Genomic DNA, 20,420 nt, shown 5'->3' on the forward strand with positions numbered 1-20,420 from the left:
CCCCAAGAGTAAATCTAAAACCCAGTTAAATTAACAACCCCACAGTCTGGACCAAACAGATCGAAGAGCCAAGTTTTCAGGTCCCGGCAAAATGAGCGAAGGTCGGGGGAAGTCCTAAGTTCCGTGGGTAGTTGGTTCCATAGGGCAGGTGCACCCACAGAGAACGCCCTTCCCCTGGGAATAACCCGCCGGCATTCATTAACCGGCGGTACCCTGAGAAGGCCCTCTCTGTGGGGGTGCACAGGACGATGGGAAGATGATGCCGGCAGCAGGTGTTCCCTTAGATAGTCCGGACCCAAGCCATTTAGGGCTTTATAGGTCATTACCAGCACCTTGAATCTCACCCGGAGGGAAACCAGAAGCCAATGCTGCTCACGGAGAACAGGTGTTACACGGGAGTATCGGGAAACTCCCATCAAAACTCGCACGGCTGAATTTTGCACCAGTTGAAGCCTTCGGGTGGTCCTCAATGTAATAATGTTACTATTATGTTAATAAAACACAGCTAATTTAATTATTTTCCATGTAACTCCTACCCTAAGGCACAACAAATTATAGAGTTACATCCAGAACTTTAGTAAGTAGCCCAAAGATAGGAATTGTTCTTTTCTGCACTATTTTTGCAGATAAGAGAATGCTTCTGGAATTTGTATTAGAACATTTCCAAGTACAGAGTTATATTAAATATAAAAGACAAAAGATAAACAGCTTTTTATGAGCTCTGATTTTTTAGCTCAACTGGAAACCTCTCATATGAGCTTTAACAAAAATCAATAAAAGTCAGCAGAACTGAACTCTTCCTTAAAGGTTGGGGGCGGGGGGGGGAGAGAGAAATGCTTGGTTGCCCTTTAGCTTACTAAAGCTAGTAGTATTCCTATGACTATTCTAAATTAAGAGGAATTGAGAATTAAAGTGCTGCATGGATAAGATAAGTAAAATTGCTAATAATCTTTATTCTCAACCTGACGTTAGTAATGTAGAGCCAGAATCTAGACTTCTGAAGGAAGGCAGCTTCAGCAAGAGTGATCTAAGTATTTACAGTATATGCTAGAACCACTAAATATTTCTTTAAATAATTAATGTGTTTTGCCACAGATTCAAGTGCAGTAATAAAGATTTTTATCTTCATACAGGGAGCACCGAAGTCTTGCATAGTGTGGAATGTAATGGCTCTTAAGCAAAACTAATGGTGTTTATCCATAAAATAGCTGGAACTGAAGTACCTTTATACTTCAGAGAATCATTCAATGTGGACATTACTATGTTATTTAATTTTGCCCTGTGTTAGCCTTTGTCGCTTATCTGAATTTTTTGATAGTATTTATTTATTATTAATTAATTAATTAAATTTATTTGCCACACATCTCCTACCAAAATGGCTCTGGGTGGCTTACAGCATTAAAACAATAAAATCCTAACAGATAAATATTTCTAAAATGATAAAATAGAAATCACACTCGAAATAAAATTATATTTAAAAGATGGGGAGGGAGGGAACAGGATGCATAGCAGGGGGAGGGGGATGTGGGATTGCCTCTTAATTCATCAACCACCCCCAATGCGATGGCCCCCCATTGGAGTCCCAAGCCATCTGGTAGAGACTTCTGGCCCTTTCTGAAATCAGGAGGGTGGGACCCAATCTCAGGGGGAAAGATGTTCCAAAGGGCGGGAGCCATGACATAGAAGGTCCTTTTCCTGAATCCCATCAGCCAGAATTCCTTGACCAGCAGGACCCCATTACCAGTGGTGGGATTCAGCTAGTTCGCACCACTTCAGCAGAATCAGTAGCTAATTTTTTTGTTGCCCAGGCCCAGAATGGACTTCTGGAAGCAGCATCCACACAGAGAACTGGTTGTTCACATATTTGAATCCCACCACTGCCCATAACACGCCTCTTCTGCTGGTGTGTATGATAGATAGGGATGAAAAATGGATGATAGGATGGGTATGCACACTTCAAAAATGATTTGGAATACTTTCTTTAGATTTCATAGCCTCAACAGATAATTGTATCTTTATTCTTAATCAACTTTTAAATGGATTTGCCAAGCAACCATTCAAATTGAAGATATGGAAAAATTCTTTTTTTAAAAAAATGTTGACATTTATCCATATTTTCTGCAGAGCAAAGCTTCTGTATGGTTCAAGCATCTTGATTTCCTAGTGCCTGACTGGAAGGCATACGTACCATTTCTGGATTCCAGCACTATGTTAGATGGCAGAAAAGAGACTCAGAAAACCAAATTAACCCTGACAATCAATGGGGTGGCAGATGTGACAGCCAAATCTCCCACACACTTAGGCCAGTTAACTCTGGAGAAGGCCAAATCAGCAGTAAAAGAGATAATCAAGGACACTGATCATCAAAATGATATTACCAGCATCCCTGAAGTCTATTACCAAACGTTAGATCGTCACAAGCCCTCCACTGTGGGGTAACTATACAATCTAACCCTAGGCAAAAACGTAGATGGGCCTTTTCCCACTCCAATGCCCCCATCTACTCTACTGATGGGAAGATTTCACTACCTATTTGCAGAGACTTTGCCCTTTTGGATCCAAGGAGACAGAAATTCTTGTTCATCTCATATGGTGTCTTTTCTATGATACATCAAGATGTGCTCTGAACACTCCAATCATTTCCAAAAACAAGGGTCACACAGATAAATTTTATATTTTATTATTTTTAAGGGATGCTAATCTCTCACCCACTAATCAGATGACCAAATATCTTCACCAAACTTTTAATTAGATTTGTTTTATTGTTGTATTATTTTTCTCTTTTTCCCAATAACACCTCAACCAAATCAGAAAACTTTAAAGTCCAGTCTTCTGTAATCAGCCGTTCCTCTTCCAGCACATCTATAATTATTCCAAACAATAAAAAAATTGCGAACAAAACTTTAACCTCCATTTGGAAATCTTCTATATATTCCACCAAACTTTAATCCAAAAAAAACCTCACCCTTTCCACAAAACCACCACATGTAAAAACTATATTGCGTCTACACCCAAATCTTTTCCCACCTCCCATACTTGACTATGAATACGTCGTAGAAATTCCATAGACTTCTGCAAATCCTGCTATTTTCTCTTCTTAGCTCGTTTTGCAGCAGCACGCGTCACCCTCTGTTCTATTAAATCATCCGACGAAGTGTATCTTGATCTCTTCCAACACCGTTGTCTTCTATCTGACCACCTTCGACCTCTTGATGCACTCCTTCTCCAGATCCCTTTTCAGCTTCCAGAGATGTTAATGGCGTTGCATTTAAAACATTATTATAGAAATCACGCGCTTGCATCACAGTAACCAGACGGTACCTTTTACCTTCGTGCGTCACCATCAACCCAGCTGGGATCTCCCATCTAAACCTTATATCTCGTTGCTTGAGCTCTTGCACAAGGAATGTAAAATCCTTCCTTCTCCTTAAAATCTTTGGAGGAATTTCTTTTAAGACCAAAACTTCTTGATTAGCAATCACAACTTTAGTATCATAAGCAGCTCGTATAACTTCATCTCTAGTTTCCCTTTTTGCAAAATATACCACCACATCTCTAGGCAACTTTCTCTGTCTAGCAATCCATGAATTCACACGAAACACTTTATCCATGCCTCCTTTTATTTCAGATGCTGGCTGTTTCAACACTTCTTCAAAAGCCTCAGAAACCAGCTGCTTTAGATCTTCCTTAGTATTCTCCTTTAAGCCTCTAACTCTAATGGCAAACTGCATCTGGTAATATTGAGCAAGACTCAGTTCTTTTTCCACTTTATCTTCATTCTCCAATACTTTGCTAATCTCTCACCCACTAATCAGATGACCAAATATCTTCACCAAACTTTTAATTAGATTTGTTTTATTGTTGTATTATTTTTCTCTTTTTCCCAATAACAAATTGTTACGTTAAACTATATTTTTTCTACTGTGTTCTTTTTATTGTAAAGGATGATCAAAGACCATAATAAAGATATTTTTTGATTTGATTCAGAAAACCTTAATTCACTGCTGTTATCTGGGGTTATCTGGAATTTTGCAATCCAGATATGTTATGCTTAATTTCTGAATTCATGGAACCACACAGAGATTCTTCATAAAACTGAAGTTGCAAAATGTAGTTGCAGCTTTTTCCACAGCATTCACCGCTTGTTCTGATTCTATTTTGGTTTCTGAATAAAGTGAATGTATAATGGAAAGTGCATCACTGGATCTTTTTTGTGTTGCCATTTCTCTTCTATTATTATTTGCAGGCGTCATTAGAGCACCAGAATTATATTTGTCTCATGCCAGAGAATATTTCCCTGGAAATATTTTCATATTTTCAGACAAGAAATAGCAAAAGATTCACAGAGACTGATTTTTGTAGAATACATGCTATAATAATTAAATCTATGAGGGTCTTCAAGCAGCCAGGAGCTAGAGTATTCTGACAACGTTCATTTTGAAGTGTTATTCTACTTGTGTTGGCAGATCTGAAAAAGTGATGCTTATGATTAAAATGTATTTAATTAAAACACCCATTAAAGCAAAAAAAAAAGTAAACATGTTTTAAATATAATTTTCTATTCCTTTTCAAACACAAAATGGTCATATTTTCAGAGAGGAAGTCCACACATGGGCTTTTGAACTGTACGCTGGAGCCCAGTGAATGCTCATAACAAAAGTGGTGTGTTTTTTAATAATAATAATAATAATAATAATAATAATAATAATAATAATAATAATAATAATAATTTACTCTAATGAATGTTAAAGAAAGCTAGTTGGTGTTGTGAAATGTGGATATGATTCCAGAGGGTCTGAAAATATCTTCTAAATCAGCCACAATGTTTGCATATAGTCCTTGTCAGAAACAAAATGAATCACATTAAGGGTTCCTTTAACAAGGGTGAGTCATACACTAAGTCTTATCCAAATAATTCGAACAATTAAAATCAGAGAAAGCAGGATCTTGGTTAGCGCCAATACAAGCATCATTTACACTGGGCTCATAGATGCTGCATTGTTGATCCCTGATGTGCATTGTTGATCCCTAATTGTACAAAATATTGAGTCTTATATAATTTGATGTATTTATTCCATTTCTGTAGCTGCCCTTCACAATCCAATTGGGTGGTGAACAAAATCACAATAATTAATATCATAAAAACACATAAAACCACAAAAATATTCACAAATTATACATATACACAGTAAAAGATTACTGTAATAATTATGTAAAAAATAACAATGCAACCAGGTAATGGGCCCCCAGGCTCCAGACTCCAGGCTCAAGCACATAGCCACACCTTTAGAGCCTTACAAAAGGCTAACAGAGTCAGGGCCACCTTGAGTTCTGAAGGAAGGGTATACAAAAAATGTTGAATGTTATATGCAAATTTTATCAGTGTATAGATCAATTATTTGTGTGCACCTAATAAATATGTGAGCACTCAGTACTGCTAAAAAGATGGTTGGGGAATTCTAATGAATAAAGTTATTAAATAGTAAGTGCCTTTGTTGTAACTCTTTGTTAGAAGATTATATTGAATTTTACTGAACTGTCACTAAAAAATGTAGTTTCGTGTAGAGATGCTTCAAAATTCCTTGCCTGCCATTAATTTTCTTTCATAATAGGTACAACAGCCTAGTCATAATCATTCATTTAATGTACCCTAGTGTATTTTGCCTTGTTGGATCAAACCACGACCCATCTTAGACCAGCCTCTTCTTCCTCTCAACCAGATTCCCCTATAACAGGGGTGTCAAACTCAATTTCATTGAGGGCCGCATCAGCATTGCGGTTGCCCTCAAGGGGCCGGGTGGGTGTGGCCTGGGTGGGCATGGCCTACTGGGTGGGCGTGGCTAGAGTGTGTATGGCCTACTGCATGGGCGTGGCCAGCTCTACATCATTCGCATCAAGGGTGCCTATGGGGGCCTGGGCAGGAGTGGGACAGATCTGAGGGTCTCTGGCAGGAGGAGGGTCTCTGGGCCAGGGCCAAGGCAGTGGGGGCCATTCCCTCACTGTTTCCAGGATGGCTTCGCGGGCCGCATGAAACCACTTCACGGGCCGGATCCGGCCCCCGGGCCTTGTGTTTGACATGTCTGCCCTATAATGTTCACAAGATACCTTCTTGTTATTGTTGTTCCCCTACAACTCAAATGTAAAATTGAGTCTTCTAGCTTAAAGGTCTTTGATTCAAGTCCCCCATGACTTTAATCTCCCTTTAAAACTATGCAAATTATTCATCATCAGCACATTTTTGGATGAGGCCTGGTCCTTCTTTTTAGAAAGGGAAAATGTTTCTCTCTATCAATTTTCTCCAGACCATTCAGGAGTTTATACATCGCCATGCCCCCTCCTGCCTTAGTCATCTTTTGTACAAGCTGAAGAGTCACAGATATTCTGGCATTTTCTCATGAAGAAGATGTTTGAGATTTGTTGATCATTTTGACTGCCTTCCTCTGCACTTTTCATAGCTGTATTATGTGTTTATATATAGTAGCTTAGTGGGGATGATGTTTTCTTGGTAGAAAGAAACCAAGAACTACCAAGGAGAAAACCACATCTTCACCAACACAGGCAGGGCAAGTTGCTGTATATAAACAGGGAATAAATCCCATGTTTAATAGCAATGCCTACAAGCAAATAACCAACCTCTGCATTCCGGACATAGTATGCATAAGGATACTCCAGAATTGACAGATTTAATTTCAAAACCTTTCATACACTGGAATTCACCTTTTTTTCACACTGTCACTAAGTCAATATTCTTTTTTCCCCCATGTTAAATTATTTAGCTCAGAGATTTAAAAAGACATTTAAAATCCTTTTTCCTTTTGTTAAAAATAACTCAATATATTTTGCAGTTTATAGTTAATCCTTCATCACCTATCTACTGAGCACCAGCTCCACAACTTTTGCAATTTCCCTGTCCACATTGATACTTTTTTGAACAAGCTGGCCTGGCCTGATGAAGGGATTGGGGGGGGGTTGTTATGGTTATTTTATTGGGTTTTAAAGATGTATTTTAGTATGTGGGCATTTATTTAATCTTGTTTTAACTTTTGTAATCTGTATTTTTATTCTTGCCCTGTTCACCGCCCTGAGTCCTTCGGGAGAAGGGCGGTATAGAAATAGTATTAAATAAATAAATAAATAAATAAATAAATAAATAAATATTATATCTTGGAATTAATTAAAAACTCTGGCTAAATTAACAGATTTTGGTATCTTATTAGCAACAAACACTAAAACATTAAAACTGGTACTCGAGAGACTGAAGCATTAGTCAAGTAGACCAAAGTTCATTAACTCAGATTGGAAGAAATAGTAAACTAACAAAAGTAATGAACTGGGAAGAAAAAAAGAAAATCAAATGAGAAGAAGAAGAAGAAGAAGAAGAAGAAGAAGAAGAAGAAGAAGAAGAAGAAGAAGAAGAAGAAGAAGAAGAAGAAGAAGAAGAAGAAGAAGAAGAAGAAGAAGAAGAAGAAGAAGAAGAAGAAGAAGAAATAATGTAAAGACTATTACTGTGACACTAAACTGGCAGGAATAGCCAACACCCCAGAAGACAAGCTCAGGATTCCGAAAGATCTAGACAAACTGGAAAAATGGGCCCTATCCAACAAAATGAGTTTTAATGTGGAGAAAAGCAAAGTTTTACATTTAGGCAGGAAAAATCAAAGGTACAAGTACAGATTAGGCTAGACCTGGCTCAAAAACAGTAACTGTGAGAGGAACCTTGGAGTCCTAGTGTCATCCATGTAGCTGCACCAAAAATTAGGTGTGTAGTTCTGAAATGCACAGTGTTCTAGTTCATGAAAGACTGTTTCTGCAGTGACTCCTGATATTGGGGATACAATGGGTGTCCTTTTTATTTGCTCATACATTTCCCTTTTGAATGTGAAGATGGTGCGTTGACAGTATTGGAGTAGCCTCATGAATCCTGTCCTGGTTAGGTGGTTCTGATGTGTGTTGAACTGTGAGAGCCAGATTGTTGAACTAGATGTTTTGAAGTTCTTAAAAAAATTTGAACCAGGCTAGAAACTAGGAGATGGAATTCTAGTCCCACCTTAACTCATGAAAGCATGAAAAATAATAAGAATTGTATTGATATACTAAACTATACAATTCTATATGGATTTGCATTTGTACTTATCAAGCATATTTGATATTTCCATCTCTAGAATCATATAAATTAAAAATAATGTCATTTTAAAATAAAGTCTGAAATGGCATAAGAAAAAATAAATAAAAATAATGATGAATCAAATTTTATGTTGCTGGCTTATAGCTTCTTACATGTTGTTTTCCTTTGATCCATTTTAATTTATTGCATTAAAAAACCTAATTGGTTGTGCATCACTTTAGATTTGATTCCAAATATTTTGTCATGAACATGGACCTGACTGCAATTCTTTGAAGCAGCTGCAGAAACCTAAGAAAATAAATGTAAGTGCATTAAAGAGGAGCAGATGGGGCCATTGGAATCAAAATGGAAGCATCACTCAACCCAACTCAAGGAATAACAATAATAACAATAACAAAAATCCCTCCATATTTTCTGGGAGTTCCTCAGACCTGGCTTTGTTATCAGGCTGGTGATCTCTGGGGATGGGTGAGAACCATTGCTGATCGAATCTCTTTTGTGTACTTTTTAAAAATGTGATTGTGTTTGACATATGTATTGTTTTTATACTTTCTTTTTTGCTATATGCTGCCCAGAGTCGCTTCTTTTGGGATGGGTGGCTATATAACATTCATAAATAAATAAATTTGGGATGGTCAAAAAGTTCCAAGGGATGTATTTCTTTTCAATGCCATTCTTGTTCTGAAAAGATTTAACAATACATCTCAATTTTTTTTAAAAAAATGCATGCAATATTTTTTTTTCTTCCAGTTGATCTTAAAAAAGGCTCAAGTCCAAATGCTACAAAATCGAATCTTCCAAAACCATGTCAGTCTGGACTTCGTCCTCCTGGTTATTCACGGTTGCCATCAACTAAACTCACCACCTTTGGTTTTGTCAGGAGCTCCAGCATCTCCTCAATCTCAAGCAAATCAAATGACAGAGTCCAGACTGATCAAAACAAGACAGCCAACCGTAAGTCAAACAACTTGATTTTCACTCCAGATATATCTGTTGCAGAGAAACAAAGAGAAATAAAGAATACTTACTTCCTTGTTGTGTGTTAGCAGCACATTTCTGTTTGCTGTTGAATTTTATGACATATATAATGTTGGATACGTATTTTCTAATAATAAATTACCTGTATAGGCTTTTCTTCTAAAAGTTGCTGAAAGGTTACAGCTGAACGGTTACATCTCATAAACATTTTTGTATGCAAACATTCTACGTATATTATGCATGTACACATACAAATAAATCAACTACTTTCAAACAGAAATAAACAGTAGATTTCTTGCTTCAGCACACTATGGTTAAGGAAGAAAAAAAGGCTGTTGTCTCTCTACATTTAATACAAAGAACCCTTAGCTGAACCTCACCTCAAATACTATTTTCTGTAGTAGAAGTTTATTTAAGTAAAGAATAACCACATGACACTGAGTATTCTCATTATGGGATCTATATGTTCCATGAACTCAGAGCACAAGGAAGGATTGTGAGGGTTTTAAAGTGTCAGCTTCTCTCTTTGAAGACCAGATATTGGAACCATCTCAATTTCAAAGCAACTGTTATCACTCTTCAAGTGGTTCAAATTCAGGATGCCAGCTTGTATAAAAGCCAGAGGCTTTTGAGTGATGTAGAGCCCTAAATCTTTCAGTGTTTATGTTAATTTCAAATGAATTGCAAGAAATAAAACACAAAGTAGGCCACAATCAATCCCAAGGGCTTTCTTACACTTGCATAATAGATTTAATAATTGGTGGAATCATCCAGATCCTTTGAGCTTAGCATCTTACTAAAATACAAATAGCCAAAGTACAAATACATGCAAATGCCTTTTGGTACCATCACGCTTCTCTGATGCACACAGCAGAATGTGTAGAGAAAGTTCAAGGAGTTAAGAGAGCTTACACAAATTAAACGAGATTTAAATTTGTCAGGGTGGGAAACCTACCATAGTTCTTGCTGGAGTTTTGAGAAGTTGTCAAATACTATGTATGGTTAGCTCATTCTGAAATATTAATTGCTTTTTCTAATTTAGCTTGTATTGCTCTTAATTAGAAGAGTGGCTGCTAGGTGTCAATTTTCTCAGGTTTTTTGTTTTCTAACCTGTTCCTGCCACTATTAATTAATTGTCTTAGGAAAAGAGTCAAAACTACATTATTCAGGAAAGGAAAATGGAAAAGCTTCCAGATGGACTTTTTTAAAAAAGCATCAGAGATCCTAATCCAGAATGTGTTCCTACTGTAATCCATATCACAGATAGGAAATTATATGAGGCATGAGAATCAGAAACATGTCCTGTAGCATTGTTCTTGTTTCTCTTTTCTTTTTTTTTCCAGAATAAAGATGTTCGGTTCAAGTACATTTTGAAAAAGTCTGAATATTCTGTGCATGAGATAGTCATTATTAGAAAACTATTTTTGAACTAGTTCAAGAAATTAGATTATCTTTACATTATTTATTTGTCTTACATTTAATTGCTGTGGGACAAGGGAGAGTTAGAATGCAGAAGATAATTAGAGAAGTTGGTAAACTACACACAGAATGGGCTTAGAATATTTGCATGAATCAAAACATTACAGGTAGTCCTCAACTTACAACTGATTGTTTAATGACTATTCAAATGTTACGACAGCCTTGGAAAAAGTTACTTATGACCTGTTGAACTACCCCCCCCCCAGTCACATGATTGCATTTTGGTCACTTGGGAAGCAGCTGATATTTAAGACCAGTTGCAACTTCCCACAACAACCTGACTGTGTTTTATGACATATTTTGCTGTTTTCTGCAAAAAATTCCCACTGGATAAGCTGACTTTGGACCTAAACCATGTGATTCAATGACTATGGTGACTCATTTACTGAGCGTGGTGACTAGTTGATGACTGTTGCAAAAAAATCAAGGCCGGTAACATGGTGACTCGACTTATGACCCCCAATTATTTACAACAAAAATTGTGGACTCAATTGCAGGTAGACAAGGCCAAGGTCTACCTATACTTTTGTCTAGCTATGCAAGCTAGCAAAATTGCACTCCTCCCTCCAAAAAGAATACTGGTACATGCAGTCCTTTGATTAATGTTATATGGCCTGTTGTATGGTCTTTTGGAAGTAATCAGTTTACACATCCTATAAGAGCTTTCCCTGTTTGAAGAGAAGAGATATGGGCTTACTCAGTTTTAACTCTGGCTCCTGCCCATTGCTTTTTCAGTAGCTATAGTAATTGGTGTGTGCTCTTCACAAGTAATGCAGCCCTTGAGAAATAAAAAATTGCTTTGTTCACATTATTTTAACTCTTTTCTCCTCTCAACAGCTCATCTGTTTATCTGAAATGCCCCAAATGCTCTACTCATCAAGATCTTGGCCACCATCTTGCTTTTTTTTACTCCTTTGCAGATGACCCTGGACACTAGGTCCTCAGAGGACTTTTCCTTCAATTTGTCGGAGTAGCACTATCGGACTAATATATAATTCCAGGAGTTTTATGGCTCACTTGCCATATCTTGGTGTGTTAGGTGTAATTTTATCTAACCATCCAGCTATGCTAATTTCCCAAACTTAATTATGACAGAAAAACACAAATATATGTGTGGCTGTTCTAAAGTGGGGCTAGAGTTTGCTGTTGTTATATGTTGTGATTAGTATGCAGTTTTATATTCACAGATGCGATAAATATGATAATACTGTGACAAACAAACACTTTTTAAAGAATATTTTCTATTTACTAAGAATGATAGGAAATAAAATAACTCTGAATGCAGCACAAAGTGTATTTATTGCATTTTAGTAAATTGAGTTTTCAGGGAGGTTATCATTCAATTTGATTGCTGTTCTTCTTGCTCACATAAAAATCAACTATGAATGTAACTTGTACCAATTAGTCAGAGAAATGGCTAGTGTTAGATTTGTAGTATAATGCTGGCAAAGATCTAACCAAAATATTCAAATAGGTATGGAATACCACATTTAAATATATAATATTTTATTAAATTACATATTCTTCACAACTGGATATGGTCAGATAAATATATTTGCCCCAGTCTAAAAGGAGGATATAAGAAGTAAAATTAAATCAGTGCATTTTTCTGCTTGATGTGCTGTTCTCCAATGCAATAAAAAAACCTTTTGTTGGCTAAGTATCCTGCTGCTTCTTTTACAGGACCATTAATCACCTATGAAAATGATGACTTTGGGGAGTGGGGAGATGGAAAAATGTTTTTGCTTCCTTTAAATGTCAGATGCACTTTTTCTTTTTTCCTCCTTCTTCAGAGAAAAATAAATCTTGAAAGTATGGCATGAATGGCATAATTTCCTGCCTCATTCTAGAGTATCAGAAGCTGTAGCAAAGTTTTCTTGCTTAAAAAATATAAAACAACGAAAAAGAAAATTCTCAGCAATACCTTTTTATTTTTATGACAGGACAACATTTCTTAACTTAAAACAAGCAAATGCTACATGAGGACCTGAGTATATATAGATTAAAAATGAACATACCCCACTGAGTAGCAACTGAAGACAGAAAGGAAGAAGCTCCCCTACTTCTTTTTCTCAGACTCTAAAGATTTCCCCACTGCTAGGGTGGTCAGGTTTTCCCCAAACCATTATTCAAACAGAAGGGTAACAGGCAGAGATTCAAGAACACAGCTCTTGGATAAGGTGCTTTCTTAAAGATATTAGAAAAGCTATTACAATGTAGAGATAGCAATAGCCAACTATAAGCGGATGGATGGATGGATGGATGGATGGATGGATGGATGGATGGATGGATGGGATGGGATGGGATGGGATGAATTCTGGAATCTGAACTCTTGAAATCCAATCCTTATGCATCTTCTTCCCACCTTTCCATTGTCATGGCGTGAGAGCAGGTTGTTTATCAGTGGGAAGGATCACTAACATCTGCATGATTATTGTAACAGATTTGTTTGGTCTCAAGTCCTTTGTACCTTATCTTGGTCCTTCTAGTCTTCCTGTGACTGCAAAACCTAGCATCACAGGATCATGGGCTTGGAAGGGACTTTGAAGATCTTTTAGTCCAACCTTCTGTCTAGTGCAGGAATCCTGATACCATTCTAAACATTCTGAAGTGCAGAGGAACAGTTTGAGCCAGCTTCTTTACTCCACCAAATCATCATATTTAGAGTACTCCTAGAAACCTAATTGGAGGTGGGGGAATGCAGTTTGGAATGTTAATGCTGTCAGTCTCCATATTTATTCAGTCCATCTACTGTACCTGTAAAATGAATGCACATACAGGTAATCCTTGACTTGCAACCACAATTGGGACCAGATTTTCCATCACTAAGTGGTGCAGTCATAAAGCAAGAGGCTATGCAACCACATTACTTTAAGATTGCATGTAAAGCAACAAAAAAATGGGCTCAGTTGTAACTTGAAGACTACCTGTAGCTTATCTGGCTTTACATGAAATTAATGAATCCTGGGAAGAACCCCTGGCCAAAGAATTAGGAAACAGAGCAGCTACTCTCTCATTTGAGAATAACATATTGCTTGCTTGTGGATATGTTGTCTTCATATAACAATGAACTGTAGCAACAGTTGTGATATATTAATCACTCACCAGGCTTAAGCAGATATTGGATCTCTTCTGATGAACACAATCTGTGCTGTTTGGCCTATTGGAGATACCTCTTATGGGAGAATCAATATAACTGAATATTGAGTGCATTGGTTCCAGCTGGTGGGAATCTCCAGTTTTTATTTTTGTTTTCAATAATTTTATTAAGAATTGTGCTAAGCAGGTAAAACTAACAAAAAAATCTAATACATGTATTTATAGAGAGAGCAGGGTGAGGGAGGGAAAGGGAAAGAACAACTGAGGGGGGGAAAGTAAGAACATATGCCCCTGTGATGACTCACCCAGACACTTCCCCAGATACCTCTCCCAATGTCTGTTTGGAGGAGGATGAATCAGTTCTGGGCATGCCAGGAGGGGAGTTAGTTAGTGGCTGCAAGTAGCCATCTGAGGGTGACTGGCTGAAACACAGATGCAGCAAGATAGATCTGAGGCTTCAGGTAGGGAAAACATGCAGCTGCAACCAGTCAGCAATGAGGAAGAAGAACTGACTTCTGTACCTGATCCAAGAACATGCAGGACAGAGAAAAGGCAAAAGCAGCAAAGGTCAGCCTGGCTACTCATGAGGAGGCTTCCTCGCCCCTCTTAATGGGTGTTACCAGAAGCTGGCTATTTAGCACAGCAGACAGATGGAGATGATGCTGGGAATAACATGTTTGTTTCCTTGCTGTGTGTTCTTGCCTTGAATTTTGTATGTTTCTCTTCAGCTGTAGTCTTGTTTTGCCTTTGCCTGTGGACTTCCCTTGTCTTTCAGATTTGCCTTTGCCTCATCTTGCCTTTGCCTGTGGACTCGCCTTTGTCTTGGAACTTGACTTTGACAAGTAGACCGGACTTACCTTTGCATTAAGGACTAGAGTTGACTTCATTTGAGTAGCCTGTGGAACTTATTAGGGTCGAGCCAATGCTAGCACAGGGAATCTCTGGGGAATACCAATTCAGACTCAGAAGCCTTAATAAAGACTCCTTATACTCTGTGTGTGAGTGTGTGTGTGTGTGTGTGTGTGTGTGAGAGAGAGAGAGAGAGAGAGAGAGAGAGAGAGAGAGAGAGAGAGAGAGAGCGAGCAAGAGAGAGCAGGACAGCACACCTCCCACACAGTTCAAATGTTTTAATTAAAGCAGTCTTTTTGTGCTTTAACAATTGACCTTCAGAGTCTTGTTTTGCATTGAAGTGAAAACAAAACAGATTTTTCTCACATGATGCTAAATTCATTTAAGCTTTGCATTTAAACTCTTTAAAAACAACTCTAAAATCACTCGTTTGCTGTATATTGCCAAAAATTTCAAAATAAAGATCTTATGAAGCTGAAAAGACATAGTTTCCTTTCTTTTTAAATGGATTGAAGGAGAACTCATCCAGCAACTTGCAGGCTTGCAGTTCTGAAGATTTTCAATTTTAAAGAGGCAGTACAAAAAAAATAATAAACTCCAAAGTGATTAAAAGGATGAGGTTTGCTCAAACTATGAATCCACGAAAGGCTGCATTTAAGGTTCATACCATGATAGAACCCACATGATCACAGGCAGCTGCAAAAATGTTAATTTCTGCTATCTATTCACAAAAATCAGCTGTTGAGAAGTGCATATGGGCAATGTCTCCATCTCTCTTTTTTCCTAAGAAGATTTTTAGCAGTCTGGACATCACATCCAGCTGCCTTTTGGCCATAATGCCCCTGCAATCCCTGCAGAGTGAAGAAAAATGTAGGCATTAACTTACCTTTTGTCACTGGAAGCCAGAATCTGGGAATCTCCAGTTTTAGGGTGGTAAAAGTTGTATAGAATCTAGGCGCTCTGTTTGCCATTTTTTCCCTCCATCTTGAAGAAATAATACAGAGCTTTTGATATTCTTCAGAGTAATCATTGCATTGTTGTTGAAGACCCAACATTTGGCCTGATTTAAAGTTTTCGCTTCAAAAAGCAATAAAAAGAAGATAAAGGTGGAAAAAATGTGTCCTCTTCCCCTCTGTATAGTTCATAACTCCAAATTTGCATTTTAATTGTAAACTTCTGTAACTTCTGCAAGGAATACATTTAGGGGACTTTAGTCTTGAGTTCCCCTTCATGGATTACTGCCTTGTCGTGGTGAAGGGGCTTGCGTAATTCAATGAAGCTATGAGCTATGCCGTGCAGGGCCACCCAAGACGGACAGGTCATAGCAGAGAGTTCTGACAAAACGTGATCCACTGGAGAAGGAAATGGCAACCCACTCCAGTATCTTTGCCATGAAAACCCCATGGACATTACCCAAAGGAAAAAAGATATGATGCTGGAAGATGAGCCCCTCAGGTCAGAAGGTGTCCAATATGCTACTGGGGAAGAGCAGAGGGCTAGTATTAGTAGCGCCACAAAGAATGAAGCAACTGGGCCAAAGCCAAAAGGACAGTCAGCTGTGGATGTATCTGGTGGGGAAAGGAAAGTCCAATGCTGTAAAGATTTTTTCTCCATAGGAACCTGGAATGTAAGATCCATGAATCAAGGAAAGCTGGACGTGGTCAAAGAAGAGATGACAAGACTGAACATTGACATCTTAGGAATCAGCAAACTAAAATGGACAGAAATGGGTGAATTTAATTCAGATGACCATCAGGTATACTACTGTGGGCAAGAATCCCTCAGAAGAAATGGAGTAGCCTTCATAGTCAATAAAAGAGTAGGAAAAGCAATACTGGGATACAATCCTCAAAATGACAGAATGATCTCAGTTCGAATCCAAGGCAAACCATTCAGTATCACAGTAGTCCAAGTCTATGCCCCAACCACCGGTGCTGAAGAGGATGAAATTGACCGGTTCTATGAAGCCCTACAGCACCTTATAGAACTAACACCAAAAAATGATGTCCTTATCATCATGGAGGATTGGAATGCTAAAGTAGGAAGCTAAAAGATAACTGGAATAACAGGCAAGTTTGGCCTTGGAGTACAAAATGAAGCAGGGCACAGGCTGACAGAATTTTGTCAAGAGAATACGATGGTCATAGCAAACACTCTTTTTCAACAACCCAAGAGACGGCTCTACACATGGACATCACCAGACGGTCAACATAGAAATCAAATTGACTATATGCTCTGCAGCCAAAGATGGAGAAGCTCTATACAGTCAGTAAAAACAAGACCAGGAGCTGACTGTGGCTCAGACCATGAGCTTCTCATTGCAAAATTTAGGCTTAAACTGAAGAAAGTAGGGAAAAGCACTAGGCCACTCAGTTATGAACTAAATCATATCCTTGATGAATATACAGTAGAGGTGACAAATAGATTTAAGGAATTTGATCTGATAGACAGAGTGCCTGAAGAACTATGGATGGAGGTTTGCAACATTGTACAACAGGTAGCAACTAAAACTATCCCAAAGAAAAAGAAATGCAAGAAAGCAAAATGGCTGTCTGAGGAAGCTTTGCAAATAGCTGAGGAAAGGAGGGAAGCGAAAGGCAAGGGAGAAAAAGAAAGATACACCCAATTGAATGCAGAATTTCAGAGAATAGCTAGAAGAGATAAGAATGTCTTCTTAAATGAACAGTGCAAAGAAATAGAAGAAAACAATAGAATAGGGAGGACCAGAGATCTCTTCAAGAAAATTGGAGAGACGAAAGGAACGTTTCATGCAAAAATGGGCATGATAAAGGACCAAAATGGCAGGGACCTAACAGAGGCAGAAGAGATTAAGAAGAGGTGACAAAATTACACAGAAGAACTATACAAGAACAAGCTTAATGTTCCCGATAGCCACGATGAGGTGGTCACTGACCTCGAGCCAGACATCCTAGAATGTGAAGTGAAGTGGGCCTTAGGAAAGCTGAGCAACAACAAAGCTAGTGGAGGTGACAGTATTCCAGCTGAGCTATTCAAAATCTTAAAATACGATGCAGTAAAAGTGCTACACTCAATTTGCCAGCAAATTTGGAAAACTCAACAGTGGCCACAGGATTGGAAAAGATCAGTTTACGTTCCAATTCCAAAGAAAGGCAGTGCCAAAGAATGTTCAAACTATCACACCATTGCACTCATTTCACATGCTAGTAAAGTTATGCTTAAAATCCTACAAGCTAGACTACAGCAGTATGTGGATCGAGAACTTCCAGAAGTACAGGCAGGATTTCAAAGAGGCAGAGGAACTAGAGATCAAATTGCCAACATACACTGGATTATGGAGAAAGCTAGGGAGTTCCTACTTCTGCTTCATTGACTATGCTAAAGCCTTTGATTGTGTGGATCACAACAAACTGTGGCAAGTCCTTAAAGAGATGGGCATACCAGACCATCTTATTTGTCTCTTGAGAAACCTATATGCGGGCCAAGAAGCAACAGTGAGAACTGGACACGGAACCACTGATTGGTTCAAAATTGGGAAAGGAGTCCGGCAAGGCTGTATACTGTCGCCTTGCCTATTTAACTTATATGCAGAGCACATCATGAGAAAGGCAGGGCTAGATGAATCAAAAGTTGGAATTAAGATTGCCGGAAGAAACATCAACAACCTAAGATATGCAGATGATACCACTCTAATGGCAGAAAGTGAAGAGGAACTAAAGAGCCTCTTGTTGTGGGTGAAGAAGGAGAGTGCAAAAGTTGGCTTGAAACTTAACATTAAGAAAACCAAGATCATGGCATCCAGCCCTCTCAATTCCTGGCAAATAGATGGGGAAGAAATGGAGGTAGTGACAGATTTTATTTTCCTGGGCTCCAAGATCACCGCAGATGGGGACTGCAGCCAAGAAATTAAAAGACGCTTGCTTCTGGGGAGGAAAGCCATGGCAAATCTAGACAGCACACTAAAAAGCAGAGACATCACCCTGTCAACAAAAGCGCGTATAGTCAAGGCTATGGTCTTCCCATTTGCAATGTACGACTGTGAAAATTGGACCATAAGAAAGGCTGAGCGCCAAAGAATTGAGGCCTTTGAACTCTGGTGCTGGAGAAGACTCCTGCGAGTCCCTTGGACTGCAAGGCGATCAAACTGGTCAGTCCTAGAGGAGATCAACCCTGACTGCTCTTTAGAAGGCCAGATCCTGAAGCTAAAACTCAAATACTTTGGCCACCTAATGAGAAGGAAGGACTCACTGGAGAAGAGCCTAATGCTGGGAAAGATTGAGGGCAAGAGAAGAAGGGGACGACAGAGAATGAGGTGGCTGGATGGAGTAACTGAAGCAGTAGGCGTGAGCTTAAATGGACTCCAGAAGATGGTAGAGGACAGGAAGGCCTGGAGGAACGTTGTCCATGGGGTTGCGATGGGTCGGACATGACTTCACAACTAACAACAACAAGTCTTGAGTTGCAATGAACTAGAACTCAGTATCTAAAAGTAACAAAGAGAAGGAAGAGAAGAGATAAAAGTCCCTTCTGTTTTTATCTTGTTGCACATTTCTGCTAAGGATTTGAATTACCATTTCTCTGAGATTCAGAAACTGAACTGAATTTTTCCTACTTTGAGGAAAATTGAGGGAGGCAATGACTTTGAGGGAGGAAACTCCTTATTTTTCCACTAGTTCATCTGAATGAGCTTTCTAAAGAAATCACATGGCTTTTTGATTTTCCAGAACTGACCAAAATAAAAAGGCTGTATCAGAGATATACATATATTGTATTAATGTTGGAGTCCTCTAGGCATGCTTTATACTGTAAGATCTCACATTCTGAGAGCATATAAAGAAGCATAAAAAAGGAACCAAAAGAAATGATGATTTGAAGAACATTCAGCATGATAGCATGTGTTGGATGTTGAAAAAGAAGAAAAGACATTCGGTCAGAAGGAGAAGGGTAAATTCTTAACTAAAAACTAGGCTAGAAAAGGGAAATTGAAAAGCGGCACTGTTTTTTGACTACATACTGGTTTTATGTTCAGAAAAGTAAGGAAATGAATGCTGTAATCAAACAATAACACGTTTCCTAGATTATGGGGTGAAGCTGGAGTCTCACCCGTGACAGTTGTGCCTTCTGCTCTGAGAGAGATAAAATTTAGGCCAGCTGGGTGAGCTCTTTAGGTGGTCTGGAGGTGACTGGCATAGAAATGGAAATAGACTGTCAGAAAACAATAAACTGTAAATTGAAAACTAAGTGATAACTGCTTAAACAATTACTTTTTCAGGCTTGCTGATTGATAGTCTCTGGAGACTCACCCCAGGCTATAAGTTGTCATGAAAACTAGCTATTTGATAGGCTTTTGCTCTGCAGAGTACACAAAGCAAAGAAACATTTTGTTTTTCCATTTAATTTGGGTCTTAATCTCACAATGGTAGGAAAATAACATTTCGAGGCCTACTGTCAAATACACAAGCTACTGGGATGGGGGGTGGGGAATTTTCATATAAGTTTCCTTCTGGGGGAGCAATTATCAGAAAACATTGGAAACTGACACATGAAGAACCCATGGTAGTACTAATACTGCTTGCTCACAATCATTTATTCTGCTCCCTTGGAGGCCGGGGGGGGGGGGGAGAGAGGGGGAGGAAGGCAAAATTGCCTTCCATATAGATTGTCGTAAAGTATACCTGTGGTGACAATATCATTAGAGAAAAATGTTGTGTTGGTTAGGCTTGTTTGCAAATCACAATCAAAACAATGAGCCCGTTTTGTTTAAATGCAAGAGTGAGATTATTAACCTGGACTGCCTAGTGCGAATCATCTTAAAGCTTTTCAGTTTGCTCCATTTGATTCTTGCCACGTGACTTTTTTAAAAAGATAGCTTCTTAACTTTCAGTTGGAACAAAAATAGAGACAAGAGTGT

General features: G+C 38.5%; 1 protein-coding gene across 1 annotated transcript in view; it reads left to right on the forward strand.

Annotated features, from left to right (window-relative positions):
* Positions 1–20,420, forward strand: part of MTUS2 (microtubule associated scaffold protein 2) — a gene marked incomplete at its 5' end in the record, with an annotated part of 205,844 nt that overhangs the window by 27,480 nt on the left and 157,944 nt on the right. The window contains one exon of the mRNA XM_081327497.1: positions 8,876–9,079. Coding sequence (XP_081183623.1) covers positions 8,876–9,079 — 204 coding nt within the window. The remainder of the gene's footprint in view (positions 1–8,875; positions 9,080–20,420) is intronic.

This window comes from Vipera berus (genome assembly GCF_964194415.1).
Source record: "Vipera berus genome assembly, chromosome: 4".
Taxonomy (NCBI): domain Eukaryota; kingdom Metazoa; phylum Chordata; class Lepidosauria; order Squamata; family Viperidae; genus Vipera; species Vipera berus.